Source organism: Rhinoraja longicauda, chromosome 20, assembly GCF_053455715.1.
Source record: "Rhinoraja longicauda isolate Sanriku21f chromosome 20, sRhiLon1.1, whole genome shotgun sequence".
NCBI classification, from domain to species: Eukaryota; Metazoa; Chordata; class Chondrichthyes; order Rajiformes; family Arhynchobatidae; genus Rhinoraja; species Rhinoraja longicauda.
The window spans coordinates 21,768,307-21,790,738 of NC_135972.1; the positions used below are offsets into that span (position 1 = coordinate 21,768,307).

Sequence of the window (22,432 nt, forward strand, 5' to 3'; positions counted from 1 at the left end):
TAGTGTAGATGGGACATTGTGGTTGGCATGGGCAAGTTGGGCCAAAGGGCCTGTTTCCATGCTGTATAACTCCATAACTTCAGAACTAGGGAAGATGAGAGATTAAACTGGTCCTGCAATGCATAGAGGGGAGAAGAGATCATAAGGGTAAGTCTGTGAGACTTGGTAAGGGGCGGATGCTACAAGACACATGTGCATGGTGAAACAGGTGGTCAAGAAATGGTGAAAAGCAGATGGTATTGCAAAGACGCATTTGAAAGAAGCAGACTGAAATTTGAAAAGGATAATGGTGTGGATGCTAGAAATCTGAAATGAAACCAAAATACTGAAAATCTCATTAACTGAAATTGTTGAGCTCCTTGAGTCTGGAACTATGTCATGTGCCAGGCTGAAGTCGCTGTTCCTTGGCTCTGTCCGGCTTCTGGAAGGGAGCAGAGGCAGGGAATCCAACGTGCATGAAATGTAACAGATGGTGAGAACTCCTGCCAGCTATGGTGGAGAGACATCTTCAGATGTGGAGAAAGGACATCAGTGTTGAAGCATTGTTCTGATGTGAAGGCAATTGCAACAGACACAGATAATTTGGATGAATGGAGTGCTTACAAAGTACAAGTGTGGTTAAGGTATTCTGTTGGATCTCTCTTGTTACATACTTAACTGAATCTTCAGCCACATGCATGCAAATATTTTGTTAATCATGTAAAGGGTCTGTGAACTTCCAAAAACTGAGATTTATTTCAAAATAATAAATTTCCTGAAATTATCTTTATTTTCCATGGCAATCTTTTTACAGTAAAAGCCAAGTTTACAGTCACTGCTGTTTATCATCACTGCCGTTCATTTGTAGCCGATACATTTAACTACTAAATAAAACTTGGGCACTTTTTATTTGCCAAGTAATAAAATAATTGAGCAAAGTCCATCAGAAAAGCAAAGAAATTCACAAAGTTTCATTTCTTCACTTCTTATTGATGCATCGTGGGAAGTCTGCCAATCACAGAAAAAAAGCCTCCATTGCTATGTAGTAGGGGCTAGGAGAGTTGAGCTCATTGTGAGCAGAGGAATTCTTGTAATGACAGTTAAGGGGTATTTAGACAAGCAAGGGAAAGAAGGATGGATGCGGCCCTAATACCGGCAAATGATTAGTGTAGGTGGCCAAAAATGTTGGCATGGGCGTAGTGGGATGAGGGACCTCTCTCTGTTGTGCAACTCTGTAACTATGGGGGGGGGGAAAAGAGAAAATATCCTCAAGATAGACACAAAATGCTAGAGTAACAGCGGGTCAGGCAGCATCCCTGGAGAGAATGGATAGGTGACATTTTCCAGAAAAATGGAGAAACAAAGCATTTTGGGAGTAGAATTTCGGAGCTTATGAACTAGATAGCTGCAAAGGAACACGAAAGAAAATTGGATCAGCAATCTGCTGCTAAATCATACCATCTGTTTCTTTGCTGTTTATTGCACTGCTGGGCATATCTTGTTTGTTCCTCAATACAGTTGATAATCACAAGCGATACTTCACAATAATTTTGGTATCTGGTATATTTTCTTCATAAGTGTTATCAGTTAATGCAGTATTCAGCCAATTGAAGAATGCTGTGCATTGTTGTTCTGACGACAAAGGATGCTCTGGACCTCTGTGATGGAGCGTGGGGTACAGGACTCAGAACCAGGCCCCACAAAGGTCGGACGAGTGCGCACATTGGACAGGACCTGCAAAAGCATGGAGAGGATATCAACAGCATCAGCAGGCCAGCTGATCCTTGCAACACCAACCCAGTTCTGTCACAGAACTTGGAACTTGAAGGGCACAAGTTGGTACTGGAAATGTGGCGACTCTTTGTGTACTGCCTCAGTGAAGTCCTATCATTCGTACACAATAATCGCTGCACTCTTTATGATTGTAGTTATGTATAGCATGATTTTACTGAATTGTGTGCAAAACAAAGAATTTAACTGTATCCAGGTACATGTGATAATAAAATACCATTGACTCAAACATTTTTCAGTAAATTTTCAAAATATAATTAACGTTAAGTTGCAGGAGTCAGTCATGCAGTTTAGCCAGTTGAAAAACGGAGCCGTTTCTGGCTGCATGATAATAAACTTTCATGGTAATAAACGTACTGAAAGAATCAGGTTTATCTTAAAATGTGATACTGGAGGGATATCGTGCTGATGTTCCAAAGAGATTAGAATTTATCCATTGTGTCTACATGGTTTGTAGTGATTATTCTAATTTTATCTGTTCGTTTGTTGAATAGGTGTGTTGATTTACAATTCGTGCCTTGATCTGACCAACTTAGTATCTCTCTAGAAGATGGCTGAAGTACATATGTGTAGGAAGGAACTGCAAATGCTGATTTAAACTAGTTACATCTTCCCATCACCACCCCTTTCCACCTTCTGCAGAGATCGTTCCCTCTGCAACTCCCTGATTAACTCATCCTTTCCCGTCCCAAACCACCCGCTCCCTAGGTACCTTCCCCTGCAACTACAGGAGATGCCTGTGGCATAGGATGCCTCTACCTCCTCTCTCGTCTCTGTCCAGGGACCCCGAAAGTCCTTTCAGGTTCACTTACACCTCTTCCAATCTCATCCACTGTATCCGTTGTTCAAGATATGGACTCTTAAACATCAGCACGACCAAACATATACTGGGCGATTATTTCGCTGAACACCTTCGCTCAGTCCACCTGCACCGAGCTGATCTCCTGGTTGCTAAACACTTTAATTCTCCTTCCCATTCCCACACTGACCTTTCTGTCCTTGGTCTCCATTGTCAGTGAGGTTCAATGCAAATTGGAGGAACAGCATCTCATATTTCGCTCGGGCAGCTTACAACCCAGCGGTATGAATATTGATTTATCTAACTTCAAGTAACAATGGCATTCCCTCTCTCTCCATCCCTCCCGCACCAGCTTCTTGTTTTCACCCAACAAACAGCTAACAATGGCCTGTTTCCTTTATCATTGTCACTTTTTTGCATATCTTTCATTCATTGTTCTTTATCTCTCTACATTATCGTCTATATCTCTTGTTTCCCTTTCGCCTGACTAGTCTGAAGAAGGGTCTCGACCCGAAACATTACCTATTCCTTCTCTCAAGAGATGCTGCCTGTCCTGCTGAGTTACTCCAGCTTTTTATGTCTATCTTTGTGACAAATAATATATCTTGTGTCAGATTGCAAAATAAAGGATTTTGTTACTGAAACTATTACCATAATCGTCATTTCATTGTAATAGCAAAGGATGTTGTTGCTGAAATTATTTCTATAAATGTAATATTTTCAGCAAAAGAATTCTTGCTATTAAAAGCAAATCTGGCTTTTAAGACAAATCTGGCTTCATGAATAGAAGAGAAAAAAGGGTTTCATTTTGATCTGAAAAAAAAAGTTGAAACTGGACAAACAGATGAGGATAATAAAAGGAGCAGAGGAATGTGATGAAGATAATAGAAGAAATTAGAACAGCATTGTTGAAAATAGGTGCTAGTTTGATATCAATTTGGAATGACAAATGATGGGTACGTGGGTGGGAAGGTTGATAGGGAAAGTGACCATCAGTGATGACCAGATTAAAGAGGTGTTATTTGAATGAAGGCAGATATAGTTTAACTTTGCCAAGGATGTGGAGTTATTCTAAGGAGCAAAGGGTGAGCAGAAAATTGGAAAGGAAGTACTTGGAGAATGTCAAGAACAGACATTGTGCAGAAAACGCATGGCAACAAATCCTCTCACCTTCTCCAATAGCACTCCTGACCCAGATGGACAAGACAAGAAGACCCAAGAGAAAGCCTCAAGTTCTCCAAACTACCCCGGCACTTGTTTTATTTACCAAGATTCGAGCAGTTTCTTGTGCCTCCAGCATGCAAATACTTTCAAACCATGGGGAAAAGGCAGGAGAATGGGGTTAGAAGGGAGTGATAGATCAGCTGACTGAATGGGCCGAATAGTCTAATTCTTCTCCAATCACTTATGACCTTATGGCACAGAGGTAGACTTGCTGCCTTACAGCGCCAGAGACTCCGGTTTCATCCTGACCACGAGTGCTGTCTGTACGGAGTTGTACTTTCTCCCACACTCCAAAGACATACAGATTTGAAGTTAAATTGGCTAATGTAAATTGCAAAGTGTCTCTGGTGAGTAGGATAGTGCCAGTATATGAGGTGATCATTGGTCGACGGGACCTCAGTGGACTGAAGGGCCTGTTTCCACATTGCATCTCAAATCTAAAGTCTAAATTCTTACTTGCATTGGATGGAAATTCAATTTCTACCAATTTTCAATATACTTTTATGTTTTATCTTCACGGCTACCAAGCAACATCTGTTTCACTGAGGACTGGAAAAATTAATTTACATGAAGTAACCCGAACCCGAACACGAATGTTGCGTTGCAATCCCCAAGTCTGGATGGTTCGTCGCATTTCTGTTGCACATGTGCGTTGACTAAAGTTATTCTCTGACCTTATTAAAGTTAAGGTCAGAGAAGTCAGCATGTAACCAAATTCAGAATCTGGAGTTGATGTAATTCACTGCTGTTTAATTTTTTTTAACCTTTAAAAATTGAGGGATCTTGAAGGTTGGCTTGAAAGTGCCAATCTCTGTTTATCCTGTAAACTGAGTGTTTGGTTTTGTCAGTGAAGAGGGAGGTGAAAGCTAACTACGTAGCTTGGAAACCACAAATATGCCAACATGGGGAGTGACTGATGATTTTCACATATTGGCAGCTCCTTTATTCATTTTCTCCTTTGCTAGCCTTTAACTTTCATCTGATGTATTTTGTTATGCTATGCCTTGATCATGTGCAATGTTTATTGAATTTCAAAATGTAAGCATGATTGTTTAGAGTTGACAGGTGTACATCACTGTTGCTTTAATTTATATCGTTTGCGGTATGATTTAATCTTCTGGAAAACCTTGCCATTTTAAATAAAAAAAGATCATTAATCTTGTGCTTTCTGGCATTAATATGTATGCACATCTGTTGCATTTGGCTGATATTGCTATTTATTTTTATCGACATTGTTTAAAAATAATGGCTGAAATTTCTTTGCTGTAATAAATAGTCTCATTTGTGGATGCTGTCGGCACATAAATTTATCTTTGATTGTTGCTAGCGTAAGATGCTGGTTGACTGGTGTATTCCCCGCCTTTTTGAGTGAGCAGATGCTTCAGCAATTCTGATGATTCTGCCTGATTATTTCCTCATTCCATTTTACTGTTGGCTCCTGTGGGGACAGGAGAGATTGAGAAAACGCTATGAACGCAGCAGCCTGCAGCCTGCCTCTTTGTACAATCTTTTGCATGACAAAAAACAGTTCTGATTTTAGTAATCAGAATTGTCTGCCACAGAAATCAGGTGTAAGTATTGATTTTTTTGCGTACTAAAAAGTGAATGATTATGTCTAATGCAAAACTTCATACTCAGCTGTAGACTATTATTAGAATTATTGCACTTGAGGTTTGCTGCAAATATCATGGGTTATATTGAAATGGTTCTAAATTGCATATGTTAAACACATGATTTTTTTATTTATTTTCACCTGAAGTTGGGACCCCAATGTGATTGTTAATTTATTTTTCCAGTTTTTATTTTTTTAAATCCTGACAAATTATATCGTGCAATTTGTGTTTCAATGAGGTTTGTCGATCAATTATAGTTAATGTGTGGGAGAAACAGAAGACAAGTTGAATTTTCGCTATCTTTAATCAAGAAGTTAACAAACAAAATTAAAGAAAACTCTGCCGTGGATTTTCTGGTTTGTGAGGAGCTGACAGCATTCATTGCTGATCTTTATGCCTGTACGCAATTATCCCCAGGCAAGATCTTTCTTTCCCTCGCCACAACCCACCCCCTACACCTCCCTCCCCCCCCCCACACACCCCTCCTCCCACACACCCCTCCCCCCACACACCCCTCCTCCCACACACCCCTCCTCCCACGCACCCCTCCCCCCCACACCCCTCCCCCACACACCCCTTCCCCACACACCCCTCCCACCACACACCCCTCCCCCCACGCACCCCTCCCCCAAGCACCCCTCCCCCCACGCACCCCTCCCCCCACGCACCCCTCCCCCCACGCACCCCTCCCCCCACGCACCCCTCCCCCCCACGCACCCCACCCCCCCATGCACCCCCCCTCCAACGCACCCCTCCCCCACACGCACCCCTCCCCCCCCCACGCACCACTCCCCCACACGCACCCCTCCTCTCCTGAAACTCCCTTACTGCCATCCATGGTCTCAGAAGCAAGTCCCAGTTGATGTTACTCAATCATGAAGGGGTAGCAGAGGGCAAGGCGGTGCTGCAATAAATCGTACCTGAAAATGCATTGACACCCAGATAGGCATAGCCAATTATAAAACCTTTGGAAAAACCTAATGTTTCTGAACAATCAAAATATATTTTGAAAATATAATTACAAATAAGGAAAAAACCACAAACAACTAAAAGAGGGCACTTAATTTAACCCAAAAATATAGATAATTGGTATTTTATTTAGTGGGATGATTCTAAACTGCACTTTAAAAACAACTTTTTTATTACATGATTGATTTTTAAAAAACACTTTGTTCATTAAATGACTTGGCTATTAACTTTAGGCTGTAACTGAGCAATGAACCAACTCAAATTTGCCCAGGAAAAGCTAAGAAACAGCCTTCGTAAAAAATCTGTTTCTTTCAATAACCAACTCATGGCTCAGATTACAGGTAGAAAACTACAAATCTTTTGCAAACTATAAACTACATTAATGCCAACTGGCATGACTTTGTAAAATAAGTTGTGACATTTATCAGCAATTGCAAGTAAATCAACTGAGTTATGAAATTTAAAAGCACTGATATTTTCCACCGCAAAATCTGATATGTTATGGTTTTGAAAGTAAAACCTGTTAAACACCATGGTGGCCAGCGCACATTTTGAATAACATTTAGTTTTGAATCTTTTTTGTGCCGCAATGTTTTCTTGTCATACCGAGGTGGGAAGATGCATGATATTGTTAACCTAGCAATAGCCAGATGGTTAAATGAGTCATCTTGAGCACAAACTAATTATGGCAAGTTTGGACCAATGTTTTTGGAATCAAAACAACTTAGTTGCTGTACAAACTCTCAGCATAAAACAAACACGTGAAACCCAAATCCTTTTTACCTTAGCGTATTGAACAACATGAAGTCCTCTAGATAACTTGTACTAAATCACTGACTGTCTAGCAGAGTGATTTAGGAGTGCAGGTACACATTTTCCTAAAAGTGGAATCACAGTAGATAGGGTGGTAAAAAAACCTTTTGTTACTTTGTCCTCCATAAGTCAGAGTATTGAACATAGATGTTGGGACGTTACACTACAGTTGTATAAGATATTGGTGAGGTCATATTTGGAGAGTATTGTGTTCACCCTGTTATAGAGAAAATGTTATTATTAAACTGGAAGGAGTGCAGAATAGATTTACGAAGATGTTGCAAGAACCTTTCCTTTGAGCTGGCAGAGGGGGGATTTTATCGAGGTGTATAAAACAATGAGGGGAATAGATCGGGTGAATGCACACTTTTACCCAGAGTAGGTGAATCAAGAACCAGAGGATATGGATTTACGGTGAGAGGGACAAGATTTAACAGGAACCTTGGAGCAACTTTTTCCACACAGAGGGGGGTTGGTATATGGACGAGCTGCCAGAGGAGGTAGTTGAGGCAGGTACTGTAACAGCATTTAAAAGTCACTTGAATATTTACACGGATAGGATAGGTTCAGAGGGGTATGGTTCAAATGCGGGCAAATGGAACTGGCTTAGATTGGGCATCTTAGTCGGCATGGGCGAGTTGGGTTAATGGCCTTTTTCTGTGTCGTATGACTCTAGCTACGTCACTGCAAATTTCCTGAAAAGATACTGTATTTAGAAAAAAAATTAAAAGCCAATTTCCCCAATTCTGTTAGCCAAACTAAAGTTGCGAATTCTTAAGAATTGAGATTGGTATTTTCCGACAATACCGTTCTTTGAAATAATCATTATCTGAAAACAAATGCACAGGGTTTTTTGTAATAAAATACAGTTTGATTGACAGGAAACATTTGCCGTAGAACATTACCAGCGGCTAACCCGGGAGTGGCTTGTGTCGGCCGGTTTGGCATATCAATACTCACAACCTGACAAAGCTTGTGAATGCTCGAAATTAACCCGAATAGACACAAAGTGCCGGAGTAACTTAGCGGATCAGGCAGCATATCTGGAGAAAATGGACAGGCGACGTTTCGGGTCAGGACACGAAAGGGTCCCGGCTCGAAAACGTCACCTATCCATTTTCTCAAGACATGCTGTTTGACCCGCTAAGTTACTTCAGCATTTTGTGTCTATCTTTGGCATAAACAAGCATCTACAGGTCCTTTTTATTACTTATCAGTTTTAACCCTTGTGTGTTCTCCAGCCAAGAGAAGAATTACAAGTAAGTGTGTACAAAAACTGCAGCATTTCCTTCTTATCAGCAAATTCAAGAACATGCACAAAATACATGTGTACTTTACACGGATTCCACCGTAATTAGTTTCAAGGTGTGGTGAAATAGCAACGGTGATGGGTGAGGGAATTTTCAAGGTCATCTCGAGGGAATCATGAATTTGAGACGAGGATGTTTAATAGTTACATGAATGTGATTAGAATGTATCAGGTCCATAAAATTTATTGTACGTGAGAAGATGTGGTAAATATTCTAAATGCCATTGTTGAATCCACAACATTATTCAAGCAAGAGCATGTCAGTCATGTGGCAAGTATCGCAATTTCATGTTAAACATGCCATTCGGCCCATCGTGTCCATGCCTACCAAATTGGATTCCAACTCAGTTTCTGCTTTCCAGCTCAGCCAAGCTCACAGCTATTGATGCTCACCAATATTAGTTTATAAGTGGAGTCAAGGGTGGTTTATTGTCATATGTCCAGAAACAGAACTGTGAAATTCTTACCTGCAGCAGCACAACAGAATATGTAAACACCATAATAAACAAAAAAAGAAGTTCAGTATATATTAACAAAAATAACAGTGCAAAGAAAAACACAATGCCCCCAAGTTTGTATATTTCAGAGTTTAGTTGGAGGTTGTAGTATTTAATAGCATGATGGTTATTGGGGAGAAGCTGTTCTTGAACGTGGGCGTTACAGTTTTCAGGCTCCTAAATCTTCTTCCTGATGGGGAGAGTTTGTCTCCACCACGCTGAGGCTTTGAGCACCAGCTCCCCATTGTATTTGTGAAAATATTTATTTCACTCATCTCCCCTCTAAAACCTATATCAGTTACTTTAAATCTGTGTTTATTCACAAAATGTTGGAGTAACTCAGCAGGTCAGGCAGCATCTCAGGAGAGAAGGAATGGGTGATGTTTCAGGTCGAGACCCTTCTACCTTCGATTTGTACCAGCATCTGCTGTTATTTTCTTAAATCTGTGTTTCATCACTACTGATCTTTCTGCTCAGGGAAAACATTTCTTGTTCACCACTTCATAACGACATTTCATAATTTAATACACCTTAGTCTCCTTTGTTCTAAAAAATACAATTGCAAACTAAGAGGACACAAAGTGCTGGAGTAACTCAGCAGGTCAGGCAACATCTCTGGAGAACATGGATAGGTGATGTTTTGGGTCCAGGACCCTTCTTCAGGTCAGGTCCATGTTCTCAGGTCCGTGTTCTCCTGAGATGCTGCCTGACCTGCTGAGTTACTCCAGCACTTTGTGTCCTTGGTCGGCATGCGCAAGTATGGTCGAGGGGCCTTATTCCGAGCTTTATGACTCGACTCCAAGTTTTCGAAACCATTTCTTCTGTTTGTAATTAGATTAATCTATATTTCCAGCAACATCTGAATTTATGCAGGAATGAACTGCAGATGCTGGTTGGCACTGACGATAGACAAAGTGCTGGAGTAACTCAGCGGGCCAGGCAGCATCTCTGAAGAAGGAGAATAAGTGGTGCTTTGGATCGAGACCCTTCAGACTGAATAATTTGAAGACGTCCAAAGGCATCTGAGGAAGGGTCTCGACCTGAAATGTCACCTATTCCTTTTTCTCCAGAGATGCTGTCTGACCCGCTGAGTTACTCCAGCATTTTGTGTCTAACATCTGAATTTAGATGAATTCCAGCTGTAGCAATAATTTCTTACATAAGTTATCCCTCTTAATTCTGGTTTTATTGAGGTTCAACATAAATTTGTTATTTTACCTTTTAGTTTACTTTGCTTTAGAGAAACATCATGAACACAGACCCTTCGGCCTACCAAGTTTGCGCCAACCAGCGATCACCCCGTGCGCTAGCACTATCGTACACACCAAGTACAATTTCCATTTTTTAACCAAAGCCAGTTAACTTATAAACCTGTCCATCTTTGGAGGAAACCGGAGCACCTGGAGAAAACCTACATGGTCACAGGGAGAACGTACAAACTACATACAGACCAGTGGTCAGGATCAGTGGTCGGGATCGAACCTGTGTCTCTGGTGCTATAAGGCAGCGACACTACCGCTGTTTCACCGTGCCACCCTCTTTATCAGTTATTAGTCGATGTTTTCGGTTATCGTTATCAGTTGACTACAATCATAAATTAAAAATGCATTTCTGTCTTCTAGCGATGGACATTTCCTTTGTGGTATTTGATGGCAAAGTTAATTTTAGTTTGGTGACGATTTTTGTATTTTCACAACAGGATTGTCGGGCCACAGGCTTGGAAAGCACCAGGAAGAAGCAAGGGGTCCTCTTTGCAACATGGAAACTGTTGGGGCAGAAGGAGAAAATGAAAAAATTCAGGTAACTTTGTTCTCAGATGTTTAGCTGGATGGATTATTATTAGGGTAATAACTTTCAGAGATCTTTCAATTGCCTTGCAGATATAAGGTAAAAATTGAAATGAAGTATTATTTGGTTAACAAATACAAAATAAGTTTTATTCATATTTTGAAAGTAATTTTATTGTCAACATAGCAAGATGCAAGTTGGACGGAATGATGGTATTCAATCAGGACTGATTATTGTCTATAACTGATTTGCACACCATATAAATTGGTACAGCACTGGGATAGGCCCTTCGACCCGCAATGAATGTGCTGAACATGATGCCAACTTAACCTAATCTCTGCTTGCATGTGTTCCATATCCCTCCATTGTCTGCATGTCCTGTCTAAAAGCTTCTTAAATACCCTTATCTCATTTGCCTCCACAACTTCCCCTGGCAGTGTGTCCATGGCACCCATCTCCTGTGTTTTAAAAAAAAAATCTTGTTCTGCACATCTCCTTTAAACTTACCTCCTCTCATCTTAAAGTTATGTCCTTCAATATTTGATATTTCCATTCTGGGAAGAAGGTTCTGACCGTGTACCCTATCTATGCCACTCATAATTTAATGTACCATTAGGCCTCATCTCAAGACACCTCAGAGAAACCAATCTGAATTTGTCCCTTCTTCCCTTATAGCTAATACTCTCAAATTCAGGCATAAATATTTTTTATTCTTGCTCCACTGGCTACAACCAAACAATGTCACAACGAAGATAGACACAAAATACTGGAGTAACTCAGAAGGTCAGGCAGCATTTCTGGAGAAAAGGAATAGGTGATGTTTCGGGTCGAGACCCTTCTTCAGTCATAACGAAGTTCGGTTTCATTATATTTTGTGGGATGATTTGTTTTCCCCTTTATTGCACAAATCAATTTCAAAATATAAATTGCATTTATAAATTCGTTTGATCCAAAGCTGGCCCCAATAAACTCCATTTAGGAAAGTATAAGGACAAAATAAGGTTTTAACACAAATGTTCTCGTCACAATGCAATACTCGTCTCATTGTTCTTCCACTCTTTACTTCATGCCATACGGTTGGAAGTCCATTTTTCCAACTGAGCATCTTTCCCAGCAGATAGATACAAAAAAGCTGGGTAACTAAACAGGTCTGGCAGCATCTCTGGAGAAAAGGAATAGGTGATGTTTTGGGTCAAGTCCCTTTATCAGACTGAAGAATTTGAAGAAATCCGAAGGAATCCAAAGAAGGGTCTCGTCCTGAAACGTCACCTATTCCTTTTCTCCAGGGATGCTGCCTGACCCGTTAAGTTACTCCAGCTTTTTGTGTCTATCTTTGATTAAAACCAGCATCTGCAGTTCCTTCCTACATATCTCCCAGCAGTCCCATTTTTGAAGTCCAGGGGCTCTGCTGATAGAAAATAAACATGAAAAGCCAACCATTTGGAGGATAAAATAAAGCAACAAAAGTGCCAAGCCCCTCACATCAGCCGGCAATATCGCCTGATGTGCTTTACATTATATTGCAGTGGGAGAATTGCCACAGAATCTACTTCATTCCATTGTAATAATGCATTTTCTTTAAAACTGTTATTGTTTCTAAAGCTTTGATCTAAATCTCCGGCAGTATTTCACTTGATGTTGTAACTAAGTATTGGATAAATTAGTGTAGGTAATACATTCATACAATTTTGTTTGCCACCCTGCAGAGCTAAGTTTCAATACAATGGCAAACTTGATTTATGAAGTCTTCAGATCCCTTGGATTTAATTTTAATACTTAGCCTTGTCACAATTTCCAGCAACAGTAATTGCTGATAGTCCCTGAGGTAAGGGTTTAGTTCCGGAGAACTGTCTGAAAGGCAATTTCTCCTTGCATCAGAAACACCTGTTTTCTATAGTAACCCCCTAATGTATCATCCTACAGGCTTTATTTTGTGTTATTTCATTTACTATTCACCTGAATACTACATGATTAAACTAATGGAATATATGGAGAAACATGTACATTGTATTCAGTCCTTAATGAATACCACAAAGCATTTTTTTATTTTTATTATTATTATTATTATTATTATTATTATTATTATTATTATTATTATTATTATTATTATTATTATTATTATTATTATTATTATTATTATTATTATTATTATTATTATTATTATTATTATTATTATTATTATTATTATTATTATTATTATTATTATTATTATTACTATCTTGAAATGATGTGCAGGAGAATTTGTGTAAAGTCAAATTTGCATTGGAAGCTCTTTGGGTCATAGAGTTTTGATTGAGCAGCAGTGAAGAAGCTTGTTCCTAGCCATCTCTTCATATGCATTTGCAGATTTCACAGAAACAAATCAAGAAATCAATTTGATGGTTTGCTCTGATGTTACTTTCCACGTGAAAATGTTACTTCACGTTAGAAGTGGTTGTCTCAGGTGTAAAAGTTGCTTTATAAATATAAATCTTCCCAGATTCTTTAATCATCAAATAAAAGAGCAGGTCACAATTATCATCAGTGGGTGCGAGGAATCTGGCAATGTTGCTCATACAAGCTAAACTTGCAAGATTGGAGAGAATAATTGCAGATTATAAAGTTACGACTTTGGAACAAATTTTATCAAACTTTGACAAGACCATGGTATGAAAGATAATCTACTGTATAAATTATAATTTGTTCTCTAAGTCTGGCTCTGATAAAATCATTTTAGCGTGTTTGATTTGATGTCTCGTTTTAAAAGATTGATGCCATTACGCGGAGATTATTTGTGTTCTGATAGGCAGCTGCCACCTGTTGAGTATCCATTGTGAACTATTTAAGATATTCACAAAATACAATAATTGCAGAGAATCCTGAGCAATTAGTTTGACACTAGTTCACTGTTGATGCTCGGTAATTCAGGAAACATCATGAGCAAATGAGATCCAAATAACATTAATTGTTTTGAAATAAATATTTGCAACCTGTTAATAATCCCAAAGGACTGAACAGTGTTCAGCATATATCCACAGAAAAATGGCTATCAGAATATAAATAGACACATATCCTGAGTATAATAATTAAAAATACACTTCTTAACTTCCAGTTACTCTTTACATGTTGTGAGAGTCAAGATGCCAAATGTTAACCCAAAATCCCCATTTATAGGTATTTCAATCAATTAATACACACCTTGGCCCTCAACAACAAAGCTCAAACCCCAAAAATATTGGAAGCCAAAAACTGGGTTATTAGTTTCAAAATGGAAAAACCTCTAGCTCTCAAAAATTGCACACTTAAGCAAATTATCTTATTTTATGGACTATAAATTTGTGGCATTTGTGTTTGACCATTTGTGCAAGTCACAAACCACTTCTTGCAGTTCTATGAATCTCTTGGTGTTGGATGACTGGACATTGGGTTTACCAAAATTCTCAAAGTTATATTTGGAGACTGGGGAAGAAATTCTAGATTTAGTCAACTGAGTCATAAGAAGTGACTTGGCTGACAAACTAGGAGTTGAGCAGCGTTTTGCAAAGTTGAGCTCTTGGAATTAATTATTGGAAATATTGAAAAATGGCTTTATATTTGCCTATTCCGCTTTGGTGTCCTGAGCATTGTAGGAATAGTATAGCTGGACAGTCAAGTCTAGCTGTTTGATGTCTTGTATGATTATTATTTTTTTCCTGTTCTACTGTGGTTGTTTACACATCATCGTACAGGACTGAAACAGGCACTTGAGCCAGACATGTCTGTGCTGACAAGATGCCCATCCAATGTGGTCCCATTTGTCTGCCCGGGGCCCATGTCCCTCTAGACCTTTCCTATCCACGTACCTGTCCAAATGTTTTCAATAATGTTGTTATTGTACTTGCCTTACCCCTTCCAGGCTACATTCTGTCTGTTTCTTGGGTGGGACCACTTTGCTGAAATTCCTCTCTACGATGCTCTCAGCACCCCAGATGATCCTGAGTGTGTCCTGCTCCAGTCCCTCCATGTGGTCAGTCAGGAGATGCAACTGGACACAATTCCCACATGTGCTGTCATCATCAGGATCACTGGAAAATTCCCAGATCTCCCACAACCTTCAGGAGTAGCAGACAGAGACCTTAATTGGCATCCCACTACACTAAGACGAAAGAGGAAAGTTAAAAAGACCTTGCCTTGTCTGACCTTAGCCCTCTGCTCAGCCTCCACGATGAAGCCTCTCAAGCCCAAGCCTTGGCATTTGCCCTTAATCATAATATTTGGTCTCAAATGCAATGACTCCAAAAATACCTGCTCCAGAATAGTCATTCCACTAGTGTCTGCTTTCATTTCACACTGTTTCAGGGCCTTTGACTCCTGGAAAGCAACAAATTTTCAAACCTTCCATGCTTTTCCACTTTTCAGCTCAGCAGTCTCTATGGAAGATGCTTAGATGTTATGCTTCCTTATGTTTGTTGCTTCAGTTTCCATTGTTAATACTGTAATTTGCCCCAATCAGCTTTGTGCAAAATGATTTTTGAAACCAGTTTATACCATTATTTTCAACAACGAATCTGCTGGAGAAATTCTGCCAGTCGAGCTGCATTTGTGGGTGGAATTCCATCCACAGTACTGCTCAAACTGCTGCGAATGTTCAGCAGATTGTTTGTTGCCACTGATTCCAGCATCTACAATCGCCTGTCTCCGAAACCATTACTTGTCTCAATTTGTCATCGTTATGGGCTTAATCTTTGCAAAGATTGGTTAAGGATTTTGAGATCTGTAGGAACTTGGGAAATGGTGTATGTGCAAACATCCACCTTCAGGGAAAAGGTGGTGAGCATTGGAATAATATATGTACATATTCTATTTTTTTACATTTTAAATGCCAAAAATTACCTGAAGTACACCGTGATTAAACACGCAGAGATTGCAGCAAATAGTTTTGCTTTCACTCAATAAATTATTTTGCATTGTTGATAGATAAGACACAATTGATCTCGTCTCGACTTTCGTTAAAGTCAGCATGAGATGTGGCAAGTAAATAGTGTAGTAATTGTGTAGTGTTCTGTTAGTAAAGCTGAGAGTGTTCATTATATGTCTTTTGCCAGGGATAAAGTTATCAACAGAACAATTACTGACCACTGCTGTCAAATATATTTTTGAAATGGAGGTGAAGCACTTTGCTGACATGGAATGTTAGTAAACATTAGCAGTTTGGTTTGTGCTTCTTAATATTTCTATCCATGTTGCTAATTTCAGTTGCATAACTAAATTAGTCCAAGCACAAGGCAATGGAGAGGGAAATTGTCATCTTCCCTTGTCCCACTCACCTGCCGACAAAGGTTTTGGATAAAAATGACTGGACTTTCTTTTAACCAGTTTTTGCAAGCATTATATTATATTCTTACATTATTTCCGATTTTCACTTTCTTCCCCTTGGAGAAGAATGTGAAGGTGCATCAAGATTGAAAGTAAGATTGCGCTTTTGCGGTTGCAGCTCCTAGACTGTGGAACAGCATCCCTCTCCCCATCAGAACTGCCCCCTCCATCGACTCCTTTAAGTCTAGGCTCAAAACCTATTTCTACTCCCTAGTGTTTGAGGCCCTCTGAAGGGGCGCTGTGAACTGTTTATGTATGTGCTGTTATGTTTGTGTGCCATTGTATGTTCGTTCTTAGTACCTGAACTGATGTACAGCACTTTGGTCAACGTGGGTTGTTTTTAAATGTGCTATACAAATAAAATTGACTTGACTTGACTTGACTTGACAAACCCAAGACCAAGATTTGAAAATGCCTTCCATAGCTGTGCCCAGCGTTATACATCTGGTTGATTATCAATCTTGATGCTCAGGAAGAATGTTACAGATATCCTTAACAGTTTTAATAAAAGTGACAACCACGTGGATGCAAATCAAGATGTCAATCATATATTTATGAATCCTTTTAGCAAATCATAATCTGAAGGTGGAAGAACTCAATGTATGCTGGCCCGACCCTGAAGGGCGGCTGACCAAGTGAACTTGTGCTCCCTTCAGCCAGTAAACAAAATTTAATGATTACTGCCGTGGTTGATGATGAACAAAATGCTGATGTTCGCCCTCCAAAAGCTGGACCTGATTCAGGGATACTTTAAACTTTGTCATTTGCTGCGCTTGGTTTATTATCTCAGCTATAGATTTCAGATACTTAATAGCAACAGGAAAAGATCTCTAGTTGGCAGAGACTGGTTTGGATTATGCATTGTGGTGCCTTCAACATTCTGTCTTTCTAGGTATTGCTCTTTGAGGTTGTGTATCAACACAATGTTTGTTTTGTGTCACTTTCTTGTCTTTTCTCTTTTTCCTGTTTGTCATCTTCTGAACCCATTTATTTGTGTCTATTCTTAAAATTATTTCACTTATGTTTAAATTGTTGGCATATATATAGTGACACCTGTAAAACTTCAATCTTGGAAGTCTTTTCACTTCAAGAATTTTCTCACGAGGGAATCATCAGCATTGTTCAGTTGTCAGCCGCAGGTTTTTTATTAAACCAGTCAATTGCAAGACATACTTTGCAGCTTCCTCTGACATTCAGCAGGCAGTGAGTTTTCAGAATGCATTTGGGTGCGAAGGGTGTGTGTTTCTTTTGGAGGAAGTGCATCTCGGGCGAGTCAGCTGCACTGCTCTCGTTGACCTTGTGACTGGTTTCGATCAGTTTTACCAGAACCTTGGAATTTGGGGTGAAAAAAAGAGAATTACAGCAAGGAGGAACGGTGGAAGAATGAAGCAGACATTTTTGTCGGTGGTCAAAACAAAATAATTTATTTTCAAGGGAATCTCATGATCGAAGAAAATGGCTTCACGCTTTACAGTGGAAAGTATGTGTCATCACTTAACTTCGAATCCATTTGTGTAATTGTTAAACAAGCATGTGGTTTGATGTGCAAATATGGTTTGACTTTGAGTTGACATGTCGTGTTTATATCTTCAGGTTGGAACAGAGTGATGTTGTTGTAGCACCAGAGAGTGAGCAAGTAGAGGAGTCGAATAACTGTTGCCTGTTTTGAACCATTTCAAAACATGAGAATTGAGAATGTAGCTTTGTTTTTTGTTTTTTAGTCATTTCAAAATTTGGTAGAGAAATGAAAGTAGGGGAAAGAAGGACATTTTTAATTTCCTGCTAACATCCTATCACATTTGTCATCTCAGCAACTTCAAATCTGTAAAGCCAGGAAAGCATTATGTGCATTTTATGCTTAATAGAGTTTGATACTTGTTCTGCTCATTTGCCTCTTGCATAACTTTAAATCTATGATGTGTAGTCATATTTGTGAACCGTGCAGGCACTGTGAATCGTTCTTCTCACACCCCCTTTTTGCACCATAGCAGAAAATATTTCAATTTCTTGAAAATGTCAGAAGATCACAAATACTCTGTGTTTTGATGATGATGTTTGCATTTTCCTGGTTTTGTTCCTCCATCTCCTGGCGCGAGTGGGGAACGACGCAGTGGCGCAGGGTTAGAGTTGCTGCCTTACACCGCCAGAGACCCGGGTTCAATCCTGACTAAGAGTGCTGTCTGTATGGAGTTTGTACGTTCACCCGGTAACCGTGTGGGTTTTCTCTGAGTGATCTGGTTTCCTCTCACACTCCAAAGACATGCAGTTTGTAGGTTAATTGGCTTCTGTAACTTGTTCCTAGTGTATGGGGTGATCGCTAGTCGGCATGGACTCACTGGAACAAGGGTCTCGACCTGAAATGTCACCCATTCCTCCTCTCCAGAGATGCTGCCTGACCCGCTGAGTTACTCCAGCACTTTTTGTCGACCTTCGGACCAAAGGGCCTGTTTCCACGCTGTATTTCTAAAGTCTAAGGAGTATTCCGCCATTGGATTTAATTCGCAGAGTGAATATTTTTTGTTTCACGGCCACTTTTAATTATTTCAAATATGTTGAATGGATGACATTTCAATATTAACAAGATAATACAATCTTGTATCCCCGAATCCAAAAATGTCCTTTTTTTGAGACTTGTTTGCTGAGATTATGGCCAGGCCACTAGATTGGCTCTGCCAAGGCTAAGTACAGCTGTAACTAAGTAGTATATCTTCTTATACTACTTGTAACTATTGAACACCAGTCTCCCTCAGCTCCAGATCAGAGTATAATTCTCCTTTCTGATTGCTTTTTGAAATTGTCATCTTGCTTTTCATGGTTTGTGTAGAAAATGCCGAGATTCTGTTCTCATTCCCTTTATCTTTCGTGCTGTGAGTAGTTACACCGTCTAACCTTCCCCTGCCACCTGCACAGCTCACTTGCAACCCCCTCTCCTCCCATTACAATCCTCTTGTTCCTTCATCAAGAGCATTAATTAATATGGTGAAAAGCTGATTACCGATCCTGGGCAAATACATTTTCGTCTCCTGCCGACAGTTAGAAGTGCATCCTTTTATCCCTCTTTAACTCGTTAGTCAAGAGCATGGTCTTAACCTATTAGACCATAGTGCAGGGTTTGAAATCGTGGTCCTCAAACACTCCGTTCCTCAAGCAGCCATGGAGCATGTTGGGAACCTGGAGGCTGTAGTGAGTAACATTATTGGTACCTGCCTCCACCCAAAGGTTGACAAGACCTGAAAAGGTCAGACCAGATTCTATATTTTTCAGGATCATTATTTGCGAGAACCAGTGTGATGAGCAGGGACAAAATGATGGAGGATCTTTGTCGTATGGGTGTTTGGTGGAAGGCTCATTGTCTCGTGCACATTGTTAACATACGATGAGCGTTTGACGGCACTGGGCCTGTACTTGCTGGAGTTTAGAAGACCTCATTGAAACTTACCGAATAGTGAATGGATGGAGTGGATGTAGAGAGGATGTTTCCACAAGTGGGAGAGTCTGGGACCAGAGGGCACAGCCTCAAAATAAAAGGACGTACCTTTAGAAAGGAGATGAGGAGGAAATTCTTTACTCAGAGGATGGTGAATCTGTGGAATTCATTGCCACTGACGGCAGTGGAGGCCAAATCATTGGGTATTTTTAAAGCAGAGATTGACAGGTTATTGATTATTCAAGGGGTCAAAAGTTATGGGGAGAAGGCAGGAGAATGGGGTGAGAGGGAAAGATAGATCCACCATGATTGGATGGCGGAGTAGACTCGATGGGCTGAATGGCCTAATTCTGCTCCAATGACATATGAACTTATGAACATCACTGAATGAGTCAGCAAAGTAGTGGAGTTCAGCCTCTGACCCTGCTTACGTGCAGGCTTTGTCCGCTTGCGGAAGCGGGGTGTTTAGTTTAGTTTAGAGATACAGTGCGGAAACAGGCCATTCGGCCCACCAAGTCCGCACCGACCAGCGATCCCTGCACATTAACACTATCCTACACACTAGGGCCATTTTTTAACATACCGCCAATTAACCCACACACCTGTACGTCTGTAGAGTGTGGGAGGAAACCGAAGATTTTGGAGAAAACCTAAGCGATCACAGGGAGAACGTACAAGCTCTGTACAGACAGCATCCGTTGTCGGGATCAAACTCGGGTCTCTGGCGCTGCAAACGCTGTAAGGCAGCAAATCTACCGCTGTGCCACCGTGCCGCCCAATGGGTGACCGAGGTTGGACTGATCGTGGTTGAGGAATGGAGGTGACGAACACTGTATAGCTTCCCAATTCTCCATTATATTAGCTCCGCTACAGTGGGGTACTTTGGGGTGGCGCAGCTGGGAGAGTTAGTGCCTCACAGCGCCAGAGACTCTGGTTCGGAACTGACCTCGGGTGCCACCTGTGTTGATTTTGCACGTTCCCCCTGAGACCATGTGGGTTTCCTTTAGTGCTCCGGTTTCCTCCCACATCCCAAAGCTGTGCGTGTTTGTAGGTTTGTCGGCTTCTATAAATTGTCCCAAGTGTGGGGAGAGTGAATGCAAAAATGAGATAACGAAGAACGAATGTGAATGGGTGATCAATAGTCGGTATGATCTTGATGGGCCGCAAGGTCTGTTTCCACACTGCATCTTTCAATTAATTAAATCAAACGATCAATGGGTAACTTGTTTGAGAGAAGGTGCAGCATTTAAGTGAGGAAAATTAAGAAGAGGATTGAAGTGATGACATGTAATGCTTGACCCCACACTACACAGGGCTTAGATCTGTGGTTGAGCCATGGGCTAGAGGCACATCTTCTATGTCGTTGTGTGGTGGGTGAGGAATGTAGACAAATGCCATAGGGCAGCCAAACTTGAGAAGAATTCTAAGGATTCCTTGTTGGTTGGTGGCGTCAAAGACTGTTGTGAGATTGGAAAAGTACGTGCAAGGAGGGGCATCCCCCAGCCTCCTTCCATTTTTCTTGGCTTTCAATGGGCTGAATTTGCACTGTGATTGAAGAAAGAACTCTTTGACCGCCGGAAGGAAAGGGCTGAGGAAGATCCTTGTGATGACTTTCCCCGTGGCACACAGCAGGGAGCCCCTCTGCCATTAATTATCACAGTCAAATTTGTGCCTTTTTGGGAGGCGGGTGATGGTAATAACTGTCTCCCTGAGGCCACACTCTCTGCTCATCTTCCCAGATTTGGGTGATGAAGTTGTGTGTTTAAGACTGTTATAAAGGAGAGCATGAGTAGGCCATCTGTCCTTTTGATCTCGCTCGACTGTTTAACAAGATCGTGATTCATCTACTGAGATTGCCATTTTGCTGTACTATCTGCATGACCCTTGATAGGTCACGAAGGTTGTGAACACGTTACTTTGAAAATTTTCAGTTGCTCGCTGTGAACTGAAATGGTGAAAATGTGGCAGGAAGGGGAATGTTTTTTGTGGTATCTTCATCCGGTCTTTTCAGTTAACTTATTGGTAATGCAGCAGAAGATGAAAGAAACCAGTGGTTCATATGGTTCCATGTAATGAGGCACTATAAATGGGAACTGATAGTATAAATGGAAAACTTTGAGATATAATTAGGGACATTGTATGAACAGAAAAAGACTATCGGGTGCTTGACTGAAGGCTGGAAGCAAATTACAAAGAGATAATAAATGTCTCTGCTTAGATCACATGAGATGAAAATCTCCAAATAAAATTGCATGTCAGAATGGGAAATGATGAGAGGCTTGACATTTAACTGCAAATGTAATTATGCAGCAGAAAGCAAAAAGCTTGTCAAAGATTAAGAAAATTACAGGAGAGTTGTAACAAGCATGGAGAGAAATTTACAACAGCAAAGCTTAAATTACATTTCTGAAGAGAACATAAATGTAATCTAGATTGGATGCGTGGCAGAAGTGCTCAGTATTACTGGGTTGTAGATAAAGAGATTTTGTGTTTTTTATTCCTTGTTGATCATTGAGCTCTCAGGATAATGTTGAATTTGTATAAGAACGCTCTACGACTCATTACGAACATATTTTCCTAAAACTATATAGAAAGTTTATAAGGACAGTAGGGTGGGTAAGGTTTCCTGCAGATGCTGGAAATAAGGAACACAAATAGAAAATGTTTGACATTTTTGAGGAAATGACGGTGCTTCAGATAGTTAAAGGACTGGGGTGAAATTCATCTTTATTGAGTATTCAAGGCCAATTTAGAATACGCAGGAAAATAAATTAAATTTCAGTTGAGAAGAATTAAGTGAGGGAGTATAAGGAAGGGTAGAAATGTTGGATAAAGAAGGAGACCATTTGGAACCATAGTGCGTGCACCAGTAAAAATATGCCTATTTAT

The 22,432-nt window shown here is 40.3% G+C and overlaps 2 protein-coding genes across 9 annotated transcripts in view; one reads left to right on the forward strand and one right to left on the reverse strand.

Annotated features, from left to right (window-relative positions):
• Positions 1–22,432, reverse strand: part of nav3 (neuron navigator 3) — a 579,072-nt gene that overhangs the window by 514,287 nt on the left and 42,353 nt on the right. The gene's annotated exons all lie outside the window — the stretch shown is intronic.
• Positions 1–22,432, forward strand: part of osbpl8 (oxysterol binding protein-like 8) — a 120,883-nt gene that overhangs the window by 2,942 nt on the left and 95,509 nt on the right. For 5 of the 8 annotated variants that reach the window (XM_078417169.1, XM_078417172.1, XM_078417170.1 and 2 more), the window contains exon 2: positions 10,694–10,794. In XM_078417169.1, coding sequence (XP_078273295.1) covers positions 10,694–10,794 — 101 coding nt within the window. Of the gene's footprint in view, positions 1–10,693; positions 10,795–17,475; positions 17,597–22,432 lie in introns of those variants that run through there. The other 3 variants (XM_078417176.1, XM_078417175.1, XM_078417174.1) reach the window with 3 other exon arrangements.